This window comes from Colias croceus, chromosome Z (assembly GCF_905220415.1).
Source record: "Colias croceus chromosome Z, ilColCroc2.1".
Lineage (NCBI taxonomy): Eukaryota > Metazoa > Arthropoda > Insecta > Lepidoptera > Pieridae > Colias > Colias croceus.
This window is the reverse complement of record NC_059568.1, coordinates 9,923,085-9,941,665: the sequence shown is the minus strand read 5'-3', so window position 1 is coordinate 9,941,665 and position 18,581 is coordinate 9,923,085. Positions and strand designations below refer to the sequence as shown.

General features: G+C 34.3%; 2 protein-coding genes across 2 annotated transcripts; both read right to left on the bottom strand.

Annotated features, from left to right (window-relative positions):
• Positions 1-783: 783 nt before the first annotated feature.
• LOC123705523 (terminal uridylyltransferase Tailor-like) lies at positions 784-11,961 on the bottom strand. Its single transcript, XM_045654338.1, has 6 exons — positions 11,828-11,961; positions 10,298-10,411; positions 9,454-9,696; positions 2,991-3,176; positions 2,391-2,511; positions 784-2,216 (listed from the first exon to the last, which is right to left on the bottom strand). Exon 6 carries the CDS (start codon positions 2,089-2,091, stop codon positions 784-786), a length of 1,308 nt encoding a protein of 435 aa, XP_045510294.1. The 5' UTR covers positions 2,092-2,216; positions 2,391-2,511; positions 2,991-3,176; positions 9,454-9,696; positions 10,298-10,411; positions 11,828-11,961.
• On the bottom strand, positions 3,150-4,694 carry LOC123705522. Its single transcript, XM_045654337.1, has 2 exons — positions 4,158-4,694; positions 3,150-3,176 (listed from the first exon to the last, which is right to left on the bottom strand). The coding sequence occupies exons 1-2, from the start codon at positions 4,692-4,694 to the stop codon at positions 3,150-3,152; spliced, it is 564 nt and encodes a 187-aa protein (XP_045510293.1).
• Positions 11,962-18,581: the final 6,620 nt, after the last annotated feature.

Below are 18,581 nucleotides of genomic sequence, written 5' to 3'. Positions count from 1 at the left end.
CGAGTAATAAATCAAGCGGCCTGATTGTCTGTAAAATTAACATTTATTTTTATGTCACATCTTTTAAAATGTACATAGATATAATCTTTGATGACAATTATTTATCTTTAAATTATTATTTATATCTTTATTTATATTTTGAAGAAGATTTGATAAATTATTGTGACAGAAATATGTTATTATGTACTTCATTTCTTATATTTTTATAATACCTAAGTAAGGATAATAGAAACTCTGTATTTAAGATCAAGTCTAAAAGAAAATCATTACAGACCACCAGACTCTTGGCTTATGCTTTTGAATTTTTTGCTTGTACTGAATCCTCGTCTTTTATAACGGTCATCGCTGGCCCAAAGATAAATAACCCTATTTCAATATTAGGATAGAATCCGTTTCCATACATAATATTATGGAAAAAAGGTTAAAATAATTTGAATTTTCAATTTAATTATTCTTGATGAGTATATTTCTTTCTCACCAATGCTATTGCCAAATTATTAGTTATTATAAGTTTTTCCCAAGATTTTTCAAGGTAATTGACATAAATAATTAAATACATAATTGACATATTTGTATGTAATCTACTCCTTTAGACTCGATTAAGCGTGTTTTTTATATTAATAGTTAATTAATTAATATTTTTTAAATAGGTAGCTATTAATATTCAAATATTTTCTTATTTCTTAAATAATTAAAATGAGTAATAAAATTGATTGCTTGTACATAAATTTGAATAAGATGATACAAAAAAAAAGTACTTAAGTATTAAAATAAAATAAGGTTTTAGCGGAGGGCACGGGCGAGCACTGATAAAAACCCCTCAGACGAACGTGGTCCGGTGCAAATAAACAACCATTTGAAAATTTCTTCTTGAACGAAGTTGCCAAATTTTAAGTAATCATGACGGGACCCATTTAAATGAGTGATAACAAAATGAACAAACTTTGTGCCATCAATATACCATATTTTTAAATTGAAGGAGAAATGTGTAGAACGAGATTCATCCCAGCGAATGGCGTTAGTCACATTTCTTTCCTTTACCAAGAAGTCAGCGGGGTAAGTAGTGTTTATATCCCTCTCCCAAATTCTGTGATGAACAATACCTAACCAAACGGTCTCCACTTGTGAATCAGTTCGAGTTTCCCCGACATCAAATAATGATATTTTACAAATATGTTTCAGTATCGTAAAAAGATTTTCTTTCACAATGACTCTCCAGCTTTGGACATCACATTCAAAATTTTGATATACTTTTAATTTGACTGTGAATATTTTAAATTTAAACCTTCGAAGATGTAGTGGTATTCCGACTAGAATGGTTCGCAGAAAATATTTGTAATTATTTTTTCTTCCGTCTTTATATGCTTCGAAAGCAAATTGGCAGTAAGCTTGAAATTCATCAATGATTTCAAGAGTTAGTGAACTGGTTAAATTATTATTGAGTTGAAATGTATCTTGTACCACCATGGGGGTGTTATGTCGAAGTGGAGGTTCCCGAAAAAAGTTTACGTTTTGTTTGTATTTTTCAAAATTGTCGCTCAAGGTACCGATATTACTAAAATCGCTTTTCAAAATAAGTTTCCCCAAATACGGGCATACCACAAAATCTCTGAAATTAAAGGTTGCATAAAATGCAAAGAACTCTCCCATGAGAGCAAGGATCCCAAGTGATTTGCTGGTATGCTGTCGCATCAAATTAATTTTATCAAAAAAATTCACATTCCAATTATCGACTATTGTTTCTGCGTGCATCTTCTTCTGTAGATATTGTACAGATGGTATATAACGAGGAGGTTGTTGAAGGAAAAATAGGATAAGAAGCATAAGCGAATAGGTATTTAGTTGACAAGTTCCCAGCAAGCCATTTACTTGAGCCCAATATTTAATAATCAAACACATCGGCGTGAAACTTTCATTCAGGCTCAGAAAAAACTTTTGCAGGCGACTAGTATACACATACAGATAACTTTTAAAGTGCACCGTACAATACATACCCGTTTGAATGTGGTATATACGAAATGATGGTTTTTTTATATTGTCACACGTATACCAGAGTTCAAACATGTCCTTTTTTTTAAGTATAATTTGCATCGCTCTGCCAACGCAAAATTTCGATGTGATATAATTATACGTAGGGACATACACGAAGCAATCGGCTTCGCTCGGTTTGGTTGAAATGCCAGTTATCAAGGAACCATGCAGAATAGCTCGGCATTCTGAAAAAAATGAGGGAACCACAATAAATAAACGTACGTACCTTACGAACGTACTTTATAATATAGGAAGTTATTTATACTCATTTATTACTATGAATAAGTAGATTATTCTTTCATCATAAGCTGTTATGATTTATATTTGATAGTAGGTATTAAACAAACACAAATTCTTACCTTATTTTAATTAAATCACGACAACAAACAAATCAATATTTTACATAGGTAAAAGCCTGAATTAGGTTTACGACGTCACATGAAAGAAGAGATAGGGTCAAAAATGCAAAATAAAAGGTACCTAGAAAAAAAATACATTTATTAAACATTGTTCATTACGAATTTTTTTATTAGGCATACAATTTAAAATAAAGCAAACATGCAATCCATCCAGCCAGTATGAACGAAGAACTATGTATCTAAATTCTAAGCTCTATATAATAAAACTGAATTGCCAAATGCGCTTAGCGTAAAGAATTCTACTTGAGAAAAAACAGAAAAAAGGGGATATGAGGCAAGGGGGCAACCTTGTATTACATAATAAGCAATCCGACAATATAATATTACCGACATAATAATTATATTGTCGGAATTTTGTAAATATTATGATAGTGTTCATGCACCAGTTTTAGACTAAACGTTCAATAAGTCATAAATCATACGGCATCCTCTTATAAAAAAGCGATAATACTGAAACTATTTATTAACTCTATTTCCATAAACAACTGAGGTATTTATCACTATGCAATATCGAAACAGTTTCAGACACAGAAGGCTTACATTTATTGATACATATTGAGATTCTACAACCTGGCCAGCCAATCCGCATGACATTTTCCACATCAACTGCAATCTTAAGGAAAGCTATGAGATCCTCGTTGCTGTAACTGATGGTATTCCTGAGTCTCAACATTTGATGAACGATATTCCCTTCGTAGTTTAAGTGAGCTGGGCTAATGGTGAATACTGGAAAAATACAAATACTGTTATTCTTTCATAAGAAATAAGTACAATATTATGTGCGGGGTTCTGGATTACAAAGGGACCCAACGTCCACACGGTGTCGCCGTTTTCTCTACCGTACCTATCGATTTTTTGCAGGATTCAGTTTAGTGGTATTTCAATGAATGAGTTCACACATGCATTCGATTTCAAGACACGGCAAAAAATCGTATCTGACTGAAGTTGAGACTCGATTTTGCGACTACATACCGATCCGTCCGTACTGCCATATTTCAGATCCGGTGCAGTGATTCATACGTGCGTTCAAAGGTTCACATACGCGCTCTTGCTTAAATACAGTTAACACAGGATCGCGATACGAGGCCGTTGGATACGACAATGCTAGATGTGCTGTGTGGATACAACATTCGGTTTTTCCAGATCCGATGAAAATAAGATTCGGCAAATCGTATGACAGTGTGAACGTAGGGTAAGTCGACCTATTTCCGGTGTGAAAGGGTGTAAGTTGGTATAGTTTATATCCGCGACCAGCAAACCGAGGCCCGCCGACGTCCTGCAGCCCCTTATATCGTGGGACTTCAAGCGATTGTAGTTCAAGTAAGTCATCTCTATAGCATTTCCATTCTTCTATTATGTCGCAGGGTAACTCATCATCCCATCCCTTATTACGAAGCCAAAGTTTTTGCATTATGACCTTTGCTACTATTACAACAGGAGATAACCACCCAAAAGGGTCAAACAAACGTGCAACATCGGAAAGAATAGACCTTTTTGTCACAGGAAGTATTAATTCAGGTAAGTCTATAGTTATTTTAAATGTTTCTTCTATCCCATGTTAAGCCTAATATTTTTATTTTTTATTATTTTATCTAGTTTGATATTTAAATTTTCCCTTATTGTATTATCATCTTCTTTTATGTATTGTATGACTTCTTCAGCATTACTGGACCACTTTTGCATGTTAAATCCTCCCCTTTTCAATACAATCTTTATTTCTTCACAGAGCTTCTTTGCCTTTTCTACATCTTCATGACCCCCCATTAGATCATCAACATAAAATGATGTTTGAATCGGATTAGCAGCTTCAGGATATTCTAGCATTTCATCGTTTGCTAATTGTTTCAGTGTTCTGACGGCGAGGAATGGTGCAGCGGCCGTTCCGAACTTAACTGTTAAATGTTTATAACTTCTTAATACCTCGTCTGGATTGTCTCTCCAAACAATGCATTGTAATTTTGAGTGGTTTTCAGACATCTTAACCATTCTGTACATCTTTGTTATGTCTCCAATGAAGCAAATCTTAATAACTCTCCATAAAGTAATAAGACTGCGAAGATCTCTTTGTAGAACAGGACCTACTCGCATTAAATCATCCAGTGATAAACCGTTGGAGCCCTTAGCTGAAGCATCGAAGACTACACGGACCTTTGTAGTCTCCTTGTCTTGTCGAATGACAGCATGATGAGGTAAGTATATAGTGCTCTTGTCATCATCATCTTCTAACTTCTTCATGTGACCCATACTTATAATATTCTTTTATAACCTTTGCGTATTCTTCTTTTAGTGATTTGTCTTTAGCAAATTTTCTTTCTAATTGTTTGAACCTCTTTATTGCAGTATCCTTAGTATTTCCTATTTGTTCAATTGTTTCTTCTAAACTTTGCTTTAAAGGTAGTTACTATATATCTTCCTTCGTGATCTCTTTGAGTTGTTTTTGTACATATATATATATATCTTCACATTCTTCTTCTTCTTCTTTTGTAAATATATTCTTCTTGTTGTATATGAACGTGTCTATTTCCCAAAAATATTTAAGTAAGTCATTGTCTTCTCTGATGAATATACTTCTTAGTGTTTTCATGTTGTCACGATCAGCATGTGTAATCTGGCTAGATAAGATCCATCCCAGACTAGTCTTTTGGGCTACTAAACCGTTGTGTAGGCGTATGATGCCGTCTTCAATAATTCTCGTAAAAACTTCTACACCTAGTAGAAGGTCAATGCTGCCAGGTGTTCCGTAAGTAGGGTCAGCTAAATCGATAATTTCCATTTCCATCTGCAATGAAATCTTCTTGGCAGGCAGAATCGATGAAATTGTTTTCATCACATAAGCTTCCATTTCAATAGGCGACGATTTAGTGTGTAATGACAATTGGACCTTATACTTCAAATCTTGTTTTTCTTCACCTATACCCGATACTGTACCATGTACTCTTTTCTTCTGTAGATTTAATAAATCGACAACTCTTGACGTGATGAAAGACGCTTCTGATCCCTGGTCTACAAGTGCACGAAAACGATGAAGTTCACCTGACTTGCTTTTAATCGCCGTAGCAAGTAGAACCCTTCTACTAGATTGTGCTTGGCTTGATTAATGCGCTGTGACTCTTTTTAGTTTTTAGTTTTTTTTTTTTAGTTTTACATACTGTTTATATTTTGTGAGGTTCTAAAAACTAGCCTCATCAAATTATGGGGTTCAATAGGTCATTAGTTGTTTGCTTTGTGAAAATAATTATATTATTCAAATTAAAAAAGTTATATCATCAATACATATAATAAAATTGTAGAAAAGCGGTGTCTGTACAATGGAAATATGAAAAAAAAAAATTAGCAGGTGTTATTATTAAATCGATCCCAAACCCAAAACTGTAGTTAAAAAATTTTTTGTCTGTTTGTCTGTTTGTCTGTTTGTCTGTTTGTCTGTATGTTCGTGCACGCTAATCTCAGAAACGGCTTATCCGATTTAGATGCGGTTTTCACTAATATATTGGAGTAATCTTCATTTAACATTTAGTGTTTATTTCATGTCAATCGGTTCGTTAACAAAAAAGTTATGACCATTTAAGTATTCACGGCGAACATTTGCTAAGGCGTTCTATTTATTGTACACTGTACCTACAGTGTACGATATAAGTTATCTGTTACAGTTATTCCTATAAATGTCCAGGTGATCATATCGAAAGTCCCCAAGGGTCAAATTAGAATTATGTTTTTTTCTAGGTAAATTTTATACATAAAATGTCCTTTAAATTATGTCGTATTATATTTTTAACTCCCGACGCAAAAAGTTGGGTGATAAGTTTTTGATCGCTATGTTTATCTGTGTGTGTGTGTGTGTGTGTCTGTTTGTGCCACCGTAGCTCGCTAACAGGTAATCCGAATTAGATGCGGTTTTTTTGTTAGGCAGCATATTTTCCGACGCTGGTTCTTAGATAAAGTGTATCAAAATCGGTTCATCCATTTATTATATCTAGGTATATAGGGGTAAAAGTGAAATGAAAGTGAATGACCTATCAGTAACAATAAGTCAAATTTAATCAAAATCGGTTCATCCATTTATTTGATATAGGTATAAAAGTGGTAATAAAAAAATGAAATTTGTCAAATATACTCAAGTGACATATCAAATGAAAGGGCATGACGTGTAAAGTATAATTAGACATATTTAATGAAAATCGGTTCATCCATTAATTCATTATACCTATATGTGGGTAAAAGTGGGAATGAACAATAATCGAAACTCAAGCGGGGCATATGAATGGGCAAAGTGTGAATTACAATTAGTCATATTTTATCGAAATCGGTTCATCCGTTTATTACATTTAGGGCACTTTAGGGGCGACAGTGGGTATAAATAAACCAAATGGAGCATCAAACGACAGGATATGACGTGTACAATGTACATATAGGTACAAATAGATATGGTTTACATCAAAATCGGTTCTGCCATTTACTAGGGGTGGAAAGGGAAGGGTTGAAAGTCTGTGAAAGAAGAGGAGATATGGGAGCGAGAGGATAGCCACACCCTGGAAATTTTGAACTCTACTTAAAGCCATATAGGCCTGGCCCTTGGAATTTTTTTTTTCCTAAATATACCACTTCTTTTGCCACTGTGGTCCATTACAATTTTTGCACGGTTACGGCCCAACGTAAAAGATGTCAAGGAGCAACAAACTTATATCAATATTATGTAGGAATGTAATATGGAGGTATATATTTTGATAGTTCAGTCTCGCTCACTTGAAAATATTACATTAAAATAAGAAACCGAAGTTTAAAAATTTAAAAATTAAAAAAAAATCCCAAAGCAACGAAGAGGAATAAATCATTTTACAAACTTCCCGACGATCTTAAAAATTATGTACCATTATAAAAAAAAATATTTATATAGAGGTATATGATATATTAATTATTATGATAATGTTGGCATGGCAGCCCCGACGACTTTGTTTTTTTTTATAAATATTATTTAAAATGGTATTTATTTTTAAAGATCGTCGGGAAGTTTGTGAAATTATTTATTCCTTTTTCTATGCACTTTTCTTCGTTGCGTTGGGTTTTTTTTTATTTAATTTTTATTGCACGGTCTAAACGGTTTAGTTACCACAGGCGTGAGACAGGAAAGATCTGATTTGGATTTGGTGCTGGATTTGATAAAAACTGAGTATCGAGTAAGCTGATCAGTTGCTGCACGAAACATTGTTAATAACATCCATACAAGGAAGGAAGAAATTTGCTCGCCTCCCCCATGGTGCTTAAAAATAATATGACATAATTTAAAAGAAATACATAGAAAATTAATTAGTCATTTATTTTTTTTATTTTTTAGCTCAGTCCGGTAATAAATTTTACTATCAGTTCTTTTAATTATTTATGGTAGTACGTGTTTACTCAATAATTAAGTTAATTAGTAACTACTATGCAGTCACTATTCCACGCGGACGAAGTCGCGGGCACAGCTAGTTTTGGAATAAACATTGTTCTCTAAGGGAAAATAAAACAATTGAGTTTTCAGTCAACCTAAGAACATAATACATCTTTGTAAATAAATTTCTGGACTGTCTGCAGAACTTGGCACACATTTAGATCTCATTTCTTTTTTTGGCAAATTAAGTCAAAGATTGAACTCGGCTCCAATTTTTACATTTCTGTTTTTGGTGGGATATCATTACTTTTTGTACAGAAAATTACTCTGCAAATTTGATTTACTTTATGAATACATAATATAATACTTTTTATATACGATTTTTTTTTCTTACGGTTTCTCTGTATGGTTTGTTTAGTATTATTTTCTCTATTTTCTTGTATGTTTTGAATGTCAGCGCACATTACCCCGTTATTATCTGCAATTTTTTAAACTCGTTTTCTGTTTAAAAGATTACATGATTTTCTAAACATCCAGCGTGAATTTGTACACACACTATTACCAAGATGCAAAGATCGTTGTAGAAGAATCGTCGCCTTACTCCATGACGTTACGGTATTGCCATGATGCGATCTGGAAATTTTACTCTAAACGCGCCTAAAGATGTTTCACTTATATTAATATTACGCAAATTAAATCATTTCAACCTTCGACGAAGCCTTCTTCCATTACACTGAAATTAATAGGTCATCTGGAAGTGGGTTGGGTTTTGTATAAATCTATGAGTCAGTCAGTCTTAAAAATTGCGATATAATATCTACGCAACTGTTTAATCTGTATTTATGAAATTTAAGGTTCTTGTTTATCTTGAGGTCCTCTTGATATGTACCAAATTTGGTTTATTTAACTTAAATAGTTTTCGAGTCATGAGGGGGTGAAAAGTGGCTCGAAATGGTTCGTGTAAATATACACACGGCTGCTGCTCGCCAGTTCTCTTCGCTTGAACTCGGCTTGACACGCTGCCGCGTGTCTAGATACGTCTTGCTTGTATGATACTTTAATGACGACTACATTGATAATACAATCGCACACCACCTGTTCTAAAATTATCTCTCGAAAACATTGCTACCTCCTATACTTTATATGTTTTGTAACCGTATGACCGTATAAGACCGTATAATATTATATGCGGCGCATAGCGTGGATCTAGACTTTAAGTTAAAAAAATAAAAATTCCACGCCTACTTATATTTTAAAAATAAAGGTGTATGCATTTATATCATTAGTAAGACCATTTCAAGAGACTACTTGGTATTTGGATCCTAAATATAAAAAAATTAGAGATGGAGAGGTACTTATGCGCCAATTCGAGCTGGTCTGTATTAGGTGTTTAAAATGTTTTATTTCTTTATAATAATATATTCAATAACAATAATAGATATTCAATTTCCACATAAATAAAAAAAATATATAATTTCTGCAGGATGTAAAATAGTGAAACATCTACTAAAAGAAACAATATTTAATTGATCTCTTAAATAAAAATTGTTTTTTTTTTTACTCAATGCCCTTTACGGAAATATTATGTCGATATAATAACCCTTAATCCTTTATATTATCCATTAGAAAACTCACCTCTGTTAGGGTTTCTCCTTTGTGGAGGAGGCTTTCCGATGATCTCTTGCTCACAAAGAGTGAGAATATGCCCTGCGAAGCAAATGTTACCGGAGGCTTGCAACGCTCGCTGAGCTCCTTCGGCAGTATAAAAGTTGAGCAAAGCATTACCCTGGGCGATCCCCTCAACCCTCAAGTCGCCGAACACTAAGAATCTCTCCCTTAGTGCTAACGAATGGGCGTTGGTTGCATACGGGGGCAAACCTTTAATTGAAAATTGCATTATAAGTTGAAAAATATTTCGCATATTATGTGCGTAATATACTTATTTATATAAATGTAAATATATTTATTTATTTACATCAAAAAATAAGTCGCCATATATTTAATTAATTCTAACTATGAGTCTCGTTTTTATTGTTGACATCCTTACTTAATATTATAAATGTGAAAGTAACTCTGTATGTCTGTTACTCAATCACGCCTTAACTACTGAACCAATTTGCATGAAATTTGGTTAAGAGACATTTTGATACCCGAGAAAGGACATAGGATAGGTTTTTTCCCGGAAATCCCTCGGGAACGGGATCTATGCGGGTTTTTCTTTGACTGCGCGGGCTATGCCGCGGGTAAAAGCTAGTTTCATATAAATCCACAAAAAAAATATTCGCGAAATCAAGTTAAAAGCGATCGCAAGGTTCCTATTAATTAAAGCAAAGAAATTTATTAATTGCTTATTCAGCCTATACTTTGCTGTATCAATAAGTATAATAACATCGCTTGGCATTTTTGTTTATTAATCAAAAGAGTCATAAATAAAGCTATAGGAGCAAATCACTTTTAAAAAAGCAAAAAGGATAATTACCGTCGACGATTAGGCGGCAGGTCTTCACACCTAAATTAAAAGCCGGCTTATCCAACTCGTCCTCAAACTCGATGGGCTTAGAAAAAGCCATCCTTTTTCGTTAGTTTCAGAAATCTGAAAAATATAAGATAGCCCTAGAGAGTCGAGCAAGGAATTAACTGCATCGTTACTATATACAAAAATGTATGGTTCCCCTACCTACCCACCCGCCATTTTGAACAATGTCCAGTCTCATGTAATGGCCGCCCGATCGATCGAGCTAAATCTACGAAAGGTATCCAACTATCCAAGTGCGCATGCGTGTTTTATAGCACATGATCAAAAATTAAATGAGTCTCTGCTTTTCGAATCATCATTACCTACACGACTGAAAATTGTACCTAATTTTACCAAATGCAATTTTTAAACTAAGTATAATGGTAACCTTTCAGTATCAACAGCTGGTATCGAGTGCGTTGTAGATTTTTAAATTACCAATATGAATATGTATTTAATTGTGCCGTTGCTACATCTCCTTCCCCATTTCCCCACCCTATTGCACAATGTCCAGTCTGACGCAATAAAATACGTAGGTTTTTCATAGTAAATAATCGCCATAACACTTAACACGCGCCTTTGTTTAAATATTTTACCGTTAAATATATTCTACTGGACGTGCTTATAATAATTTACTATCGGTACTGCATTAAAAATATTTAAAAAGAAATAAATTTAACGGAATAAGGTATTAAAATTTTTGGAAACAGCTTTAAAATTCTTAATAATAATTGTATTAAAAAATACATCGCACTGTATAAATCGCAAGCATTCAATTAAACACAATAAAAAAATAACGTTGCAAAAAGGTATGCAATTTATACTGAAAAAATATTATTAAAGAACTCACTTTGGACTAATATTTTCAAGATACAGCACCATTATAAATTTTCAAATAAGTTATTAGTTGATAGCAAATGAAATTTGGCGCAACAGTTACGAAATAAAGACGACAGCACACAAGACGACCCTAGCAACCCCCGCCTACTCCGCAGAATCACCGATGGAAAAATCTAGTTTCTAGACTTGCGCAATAACGTGCGCAAATCTAAGTGTGTATTGTATTGATTTTCCAGAACCAACTTCCATGTTCATTTTATTCTGTCAAAATTCGATAATTTGGTAAAAGAGACTTCTAATAACACTTTACACAACGCTGATATTATAAAGAAATATACAATTGGTTAATAACCCGCACCCCTTTCCCAGTAATCGACACTGCTATATTATAACACCAAAATTTCACTAAAAATTAGGTATTACACCACCAAATACCACCAAAAAACATTTGAGAAATGTACAACACCACACTATGGCCTACTGTACAATGCACACATCCCTACACTAATACCACGTAAAAATTTAATATAAGGACCGTGAAAATAATATCACCTAAATTTAAAAAAAAATTACTGACGTACTCGACTTTTTGGTAAATCGTCTAAATTAATCGTATTTTAAGTTTAGAATGCCCTAAATAACCACTTTTCTTACCTGAACTCCAAAGGTCAAGATGCACGCGCGTAGTCTGCAGCCTCACGAATGCAAATGAAGCGACGCAATATTTCCAATATGTCATAAATCAAATCATCAGACTTTGCGTGGGCCTGGACGTTAGAGCGCTTGCGTCCATCACAGCTTCGATCCAGACAACTTGGATGTTACCTATTGACAGGTAAACATTCAGTTTAACGTAAGGGTACGCTCACATGGTGCCTAGTATTTCTCTTCCGAATCGTATTTTTTAGTACATATTAGGTTTATATTAGTGGTATCAGTATTTCAATGAATGCGTTCACACATGCATTTAGTCTCATGACACGGTAAAATATCAAATCTTGCTGGTGTTGACATCCGATTTGCTACTAGACATAAGGTTCTTGGCTACAATACAATACAATACAAAAAAGATTTATTGCAACAAAACAACACAGTGATATGATTATACGCTATAAGACACAGTAAAATATACAAAAAATACAAAAATAAAATAGCGTAGGATCACAGAATACTAATAGGATCACAATCGAATTACAACACTTCTGACAAATATTAAATCAGGCTTGCCTTGTGGCTGCAAAAAGGCCCTGGCTCAGCATAATGTTGCAGAGGCAAACTCCACAACGCTGATAATAATTCTGCCAGATACCCACATGACTAGATGCGCCTCTAAGATGAAAGGAGTATGAAATTTGATATGGGAAAAGATTTGCAAGCAATGAAGATGTTGAGTCTACGGTTAATGCCTATTTTGAAAGTTCCTACTACAGACGCGGCATTGAAGCTATAGAGCACCGCTGGGAAAAGTGTAAAGGACTACAAGGAAGCTATGTAGAGAAATAAATATAATTTATTCCATATTTTTGAAGTGAAAACTTCTATAGCGGCGTTTTGGGTATAAAATCTTAAACTCGCGTCAGGACACGTGGCCTGATCGAAAAAGCGTAAGACGAATGTTTTTTTTTTTTAGCCCTTATATTCCATGCGTAAGACGGATACCATTCCAAAATATCAAACATGCTGAACGTTAGTAATCAAGTTTTCACTTCTGCCGGCACTCCCGGAGTGCAACCCGTCTTTTTTGTTTTTTCTTGGTTAGGTCGGCTACTTTTGGGACTGCCCTCGTATATGTCGTGGCCATATCGTAGATTTGCTCATTTCATGATATGATCGATCATTTCACGAAATGGTCGCATTTCATGAAATGGCCAACATGGTTTGATCAGATCATTAAATCGTCAACGTTTCACGATATGGTCATCCACATTTGGCCAGATCGTAAAAAATATATAAAGTCCATAAAACATTAAAAAATTCTGAATATTTTTAGAACTTGTTTATTGTCATTTAAGTTAGTGCCACGGCAGTGGCCGGCGAATGCCAGAAGCGAATGGTTTTTGCAATAGAAAACATTTAGGTAAGGTTAGAGGTTAGGTTAGACTTTAATAAAGAACGTCAGAAGCGAATCGCTTTTTAAAAAAGGAACATTTATAATATCATAGGATATATAAATATATTTATGTAAAGAATTTTAGACGCATTTTTTCCTCAAAGATATCCGCATTATCCATAGTACTCGAACCTCTTCGTCGTAAATTATTTGCTATGACTTTCTTCATATTGTAATAAAACGAACTATGAAGTTTTAAACTGCGAATAATAAAATTTTCGCCAGCGGCCGCCATCTTATCACATAAACACATAGCTTGCAGCGCCTCTACCAATAATTAATATACATAACTATTTTACGATATGATCAAATAATTTTGATCATTTCATGAAAAAACCGCGCGTTTAGTTGGCCATATCGAGAAACGATTTCTTATCATTGATCTGCCCAAACCACATCATGATGTGGCCAATAGACATTCGAGCATTTCATGAAATGCGACCATTTCACGAAATGATCGATCATATCATGAAATGAGCAAATCCACGATATGGCCACGACATAGAGTGGTTAAAATTAATTTTCTTCATGCATAGTTTATTAGAATTATGAGTTTTATTGTGATGTTATGGTAAAAGAGATAAGTAACGAAATTTGTTTCGATAATTCAATGTAAGTTAATAGCGAGGATAAGCCACACGATTGAGTATTTGAATAAAAAAAAATATTGTTTTTTTTTAAATGTATTTTAAAACCTTATTATTAATAATATTGATATTTAATGCAAAAAAACTCCAAAAAAAATGTTTCTATTAATTATAAGCAATTAAAAATTTATGAAATTTAAATTAAAATCACGTGACTATAAACGCGCCATGACTGGTCACCATAGATGTGACGTCAAAATGTTTTAGTTGTATACGTTTTTGTATCAACTGCAATGTGTGAAAACCAAGGTGAAAACTAACATTATGACGTCACACGCGTCCGGGTGACGCTTCGGGAGTTGTCGGTGTGTTTTCGGTACTGGATTCAAAGACTAATTTTTATTTTGAAATACCTTTTGAATTATTGCAAAAAAAAAATTAAAAATATAGTTTTGGTTTAAAACTAATATATAATCTTTCCATTTAGCACAAAAAAAATTTTTATTCAAATACTCAATTGCGAATATATATTAGATGTATTGATTTACTTCTATACTTAGAACTATTAACGTGTCTTACTGAAGCTGGCGTAGTGATGGATGTATGGAAGGTTAAAATAAGACAAAGTGTATATATATAAAAAAATGATTTTCAAACACTGGTTTACATTTAAATTGTGAAATCTAATCATTAAAATCTCAGTCCAAAGGATTTACAGAATCAGGGATTATCTCTATTTCTGTTATCGTAGAATGATCAGAACTTTCATTATATTATGCTCTTATTAATTTTCACTTTCCCCATTGCTATCTGCTACCTGTGTAAATAATCATTTTACCGGAATATTCAACTTTGAAACAAAACTAAGAAGGGTATGTAACAGCAGCTCTATATAATTCCATACAGAGATAAAACTCAAAAATCCGTCAGTCGTCTATATTTATTGGTGGTGACCGCACCACCACCAATAAATATAGACGACTGACGGATTTTTGAATTTTTTTACTAACAGGCTACCGTCACCTATCGCCCGAATTGTTTTCGATTGTGTAATCGAAATAATCGATGACTCTGAATTGACTCCTATTTCTTTCGAACCAGGTGCAACATGCAAGTACATTGTTTAGGGCACTTACGATTCAATGATTCGGGGTGATTCGGGTGTTTCTGGAAATACGATAATTAATTAGCGAAGATCTGCATGCGCATTATTAATTTTGGAGTACCTACTAGACATGTGCGCCGATGCTCATTTGATCGGCGGCGGCGTCTAGCATCTAATTTGCCGGCGGCGGCGGCGTCATCGGCGTAATCGGCGTGGATGGGGAAAATGAGTAAAATACGCCTAAATCTCCATTAAATTTCTTATTTATTTCCATATAACATCAATATGGCGTTTATTTGAGATCACACATTGTATAAAATCTAAATTATATTAATAACAAAAAAAATCTTTATGGCGACAATCAAAATCAGAAAAAAAAACAAGGAATTATAAAATAGGGAAGTACTCACTCAACCGTCCACATCATCTTCATCAAACTTTCTTTTGGCTTTGTCCCAGAAGTATACAACTGGTACCTACTGGTATTAGAAACGATGATCGTATAGTGGCCGAATGCTGGAAATATTTTAGTGGATGTGACCCCAAGGATATGCTCGACGGAAACATACTTCGTTATTGGATGGAAAAGAAGGATAGTCTGCTATGAGTTATCCTTGGCTGTTTAACTGCGTTAGGGCGATATTGAGCGTTCCCGCCACGAGCACACCAAGCGACCGAGTTTTTTCAGTCGCAGGATTAACCATTACGGCTAAAAGGTCACGGTTAAGTCCTACTTCAGTCGACAGAATAATATTTATACATGCCAATTATGACATGTGCAAGAAACAAGTACAAAAGGTAAAATAAAAATAACTGCGTTAAAAACAACCGACTTCAAAAACGGAAAAGTAAGAAATAAAAAAGATTTGATATTATTAATTACTACATATTATTTTTATGTGCTATTTACTAAAAAGGTTTGATGTCGGTGCATGGGCTTAATACTAAGTGCTTAGTGTTTGGCACCGACTTCAAACCTATTTAATAAATAGCACATAAAAATAATATGTAGTAATTAATAATATCAAATCTTTTTTATTTCTTACTTTTCCGTTTTTGAAGTCGGTTGTTTTTAACGCAGTTATTTTTATTTAATACTTTTTAGTGTATTTTTCAACACGAATCAAACGAGCCCAATCTCGATAAAGTTGAGTCAATATATTACTGAGTTCCTATGGCCACCTTCCGATTCCATCATCAGATCAGCTCCATGTCATGATAATGTTTCATCGCTATCCAATTTACATTCGTATACAAAATTTCAGCTCAATCGGTTACCGGGAAGTGAATCAAAGTTACTTGCTACATTGAAATTAAGTCATCGAGTACAGACAAAAATGCTCATAAAATAAAAACTACTAGGCCTAGCCAAATAAAATTTTTATGGGACCAATTCGACACCATCCCGCATCGAACAAAAAAAGAATCACGTAAATCGGTTCAGAAACCTCGGAGTAATCGGTGTACATACATAAAAAAAAAAAAAAAAAAAAATATACCGGCCGAATTGATAACCTCCTCCTTTTTTTTGAAGTCGGTTAATAAAACATCAAAATTAAAATTCTATTTATGTGTCTGTTACCTTCCCCCACACCTTACTTGTGAGGACTTGAGTGCGTTTTACGACCATATTCAATTAATAACGCTAAATAAAATAAATAACGATCACGTTTTGGTTGTAGGAGACTTCAATACTCCCAGTCTTACCTGGTCCCACTCACCTAGTCGATCCCACATCTTAACACCTTCTTTGCCTACTGACCTGAAATCGAAATTGCTAACTGAACATATCTCTCTCTGCAATATGAACCAGTTCAATCATGTTCTTAATAAATCAGATAGACTGCTTGATCTAGTACTAGGAACATTCGACGCCGTAAGTGTTACAGAAACTAACCCCATATCTCGTCTGGATCTATACCATCCATCCTTATGCATAAAATTAAATGTTGACCATCAATGTCCTAAAAGACTCAAGCGATCAATAACCAAGCGACTGAACTATAATAAATGTGACTACCAGAAAATAAAATCGCACCTTCACCAAATAGACTGGGTTGCAGAATTATCAAAATCTGTGAATGTTGATGTAGCAGTGGAAAAATTTTACAACACTTTGCTTGAGGTAATTAAAAAGTATACCCCCCTTACTTCTATCTCTAAAAGTAATCATCCCGTATGGTTTTCTCCTGCTCTCATAAATTGCCTTAGAGAAAAGAATCAACACGAATCAAACGAGCCCAAACTCGATAAAGTTGAGTCAATATATTACTGAGTTCCTATGGCCACCTTCCGATTCCATCATCAGATCAGCTCCATGTCATGATAATGTTTCATCGCTATCCAATTTACATTCGTATACAAAATTTCAGCTCAATCGGTTACCGGGAAGTGAATCAAAGTTACTTGCTACATTGAAATTAAGTCATCGAGTACAGACAAAAATGCTCATAAAATAAAAACTACTAGGCCTAGCCAAATAAAATTTTTATGGGACCAATTCGACACCATCCCGCATCGAACAAAAAAAGAATCACGTAAATCGGTTCAGAAACCTCGGAGTAATCGGTGTACATACATAAAAAAAAAAAAAAAAAAAAAATATACCGGCCGAATTGATAACCTCCTCCTTTTTTTTGAAGTCGGTTAATAATCTTGTCATTTATATTTTGCTCTAGAGCGAAAGAAACTATCTCACTGTGCCCATTCGCCTTCTTTTCTTGTATATCAGACTCCCTGACGGTTTCTCGCACAAAGCAGATATAAAGGAAACTCTCGTTTCCCCTTTTTCCTCAAGGTCTTTGTCAACCGACATTCCTTGGAAACGGCAATCAAGAAGAGCAGCCGCGATTGTCAATTTATTATTAATTTATTGGAGGGGGGCAAGTATCTCGCCTCGCGGCGGTGCTGAAGAAAAAAACTCCAGACGGCCGGAGTCTAGGGCGACTGAGTGAGGTACCTACGGACTATCCGAGCGTTGTCCAGCAGGACTGCCCGCTGTATCCCCACTGTCATGGGCTTCACCGGTCAATCCAACCTCATTAAATATTGTTTTAAGGAGGTAGGAACCAGCCCATTGGTGGACACAACTATGGGGCAACTCTCGGCAGACACACCGTCCCACATCTCGACAACCTCGTGCGCCAGATCCAGATATTTGAGCCGTTTATCTAACTCGGCCTCAACAAGATTGTCGTCATGTGGAATAGTGATGTCTACTAAGAAAATACTAGAAGTTGCTCGGTCCACCACCACAATATCAGCTCTATTCGCTAGAATAGTCTTGTCCTGTTAATTTATTATTATTATATTTTAAAATACTAAAGTCTTTTTCACGTAGGATGATTCCTGTGACACTTCGTCGTGTTCCGAATTACGTATTTTATGTTTAAAACGCAAAAATAATTTTAGTGCATAATATTTTTATTTTATGGCGGCATTATTACCAAAAATATAAAAATAAAAAAATCTTAAGCTTATAAATCAAAAACAGTATTGTTTAGTTGAATATAATGAAAAATAAAATAAAATAACACAAAAATATAATACCTACGCAATTTGTGTACATGAAATGGATCGTTGAAAAATCATAGAGTTGGAAAACAT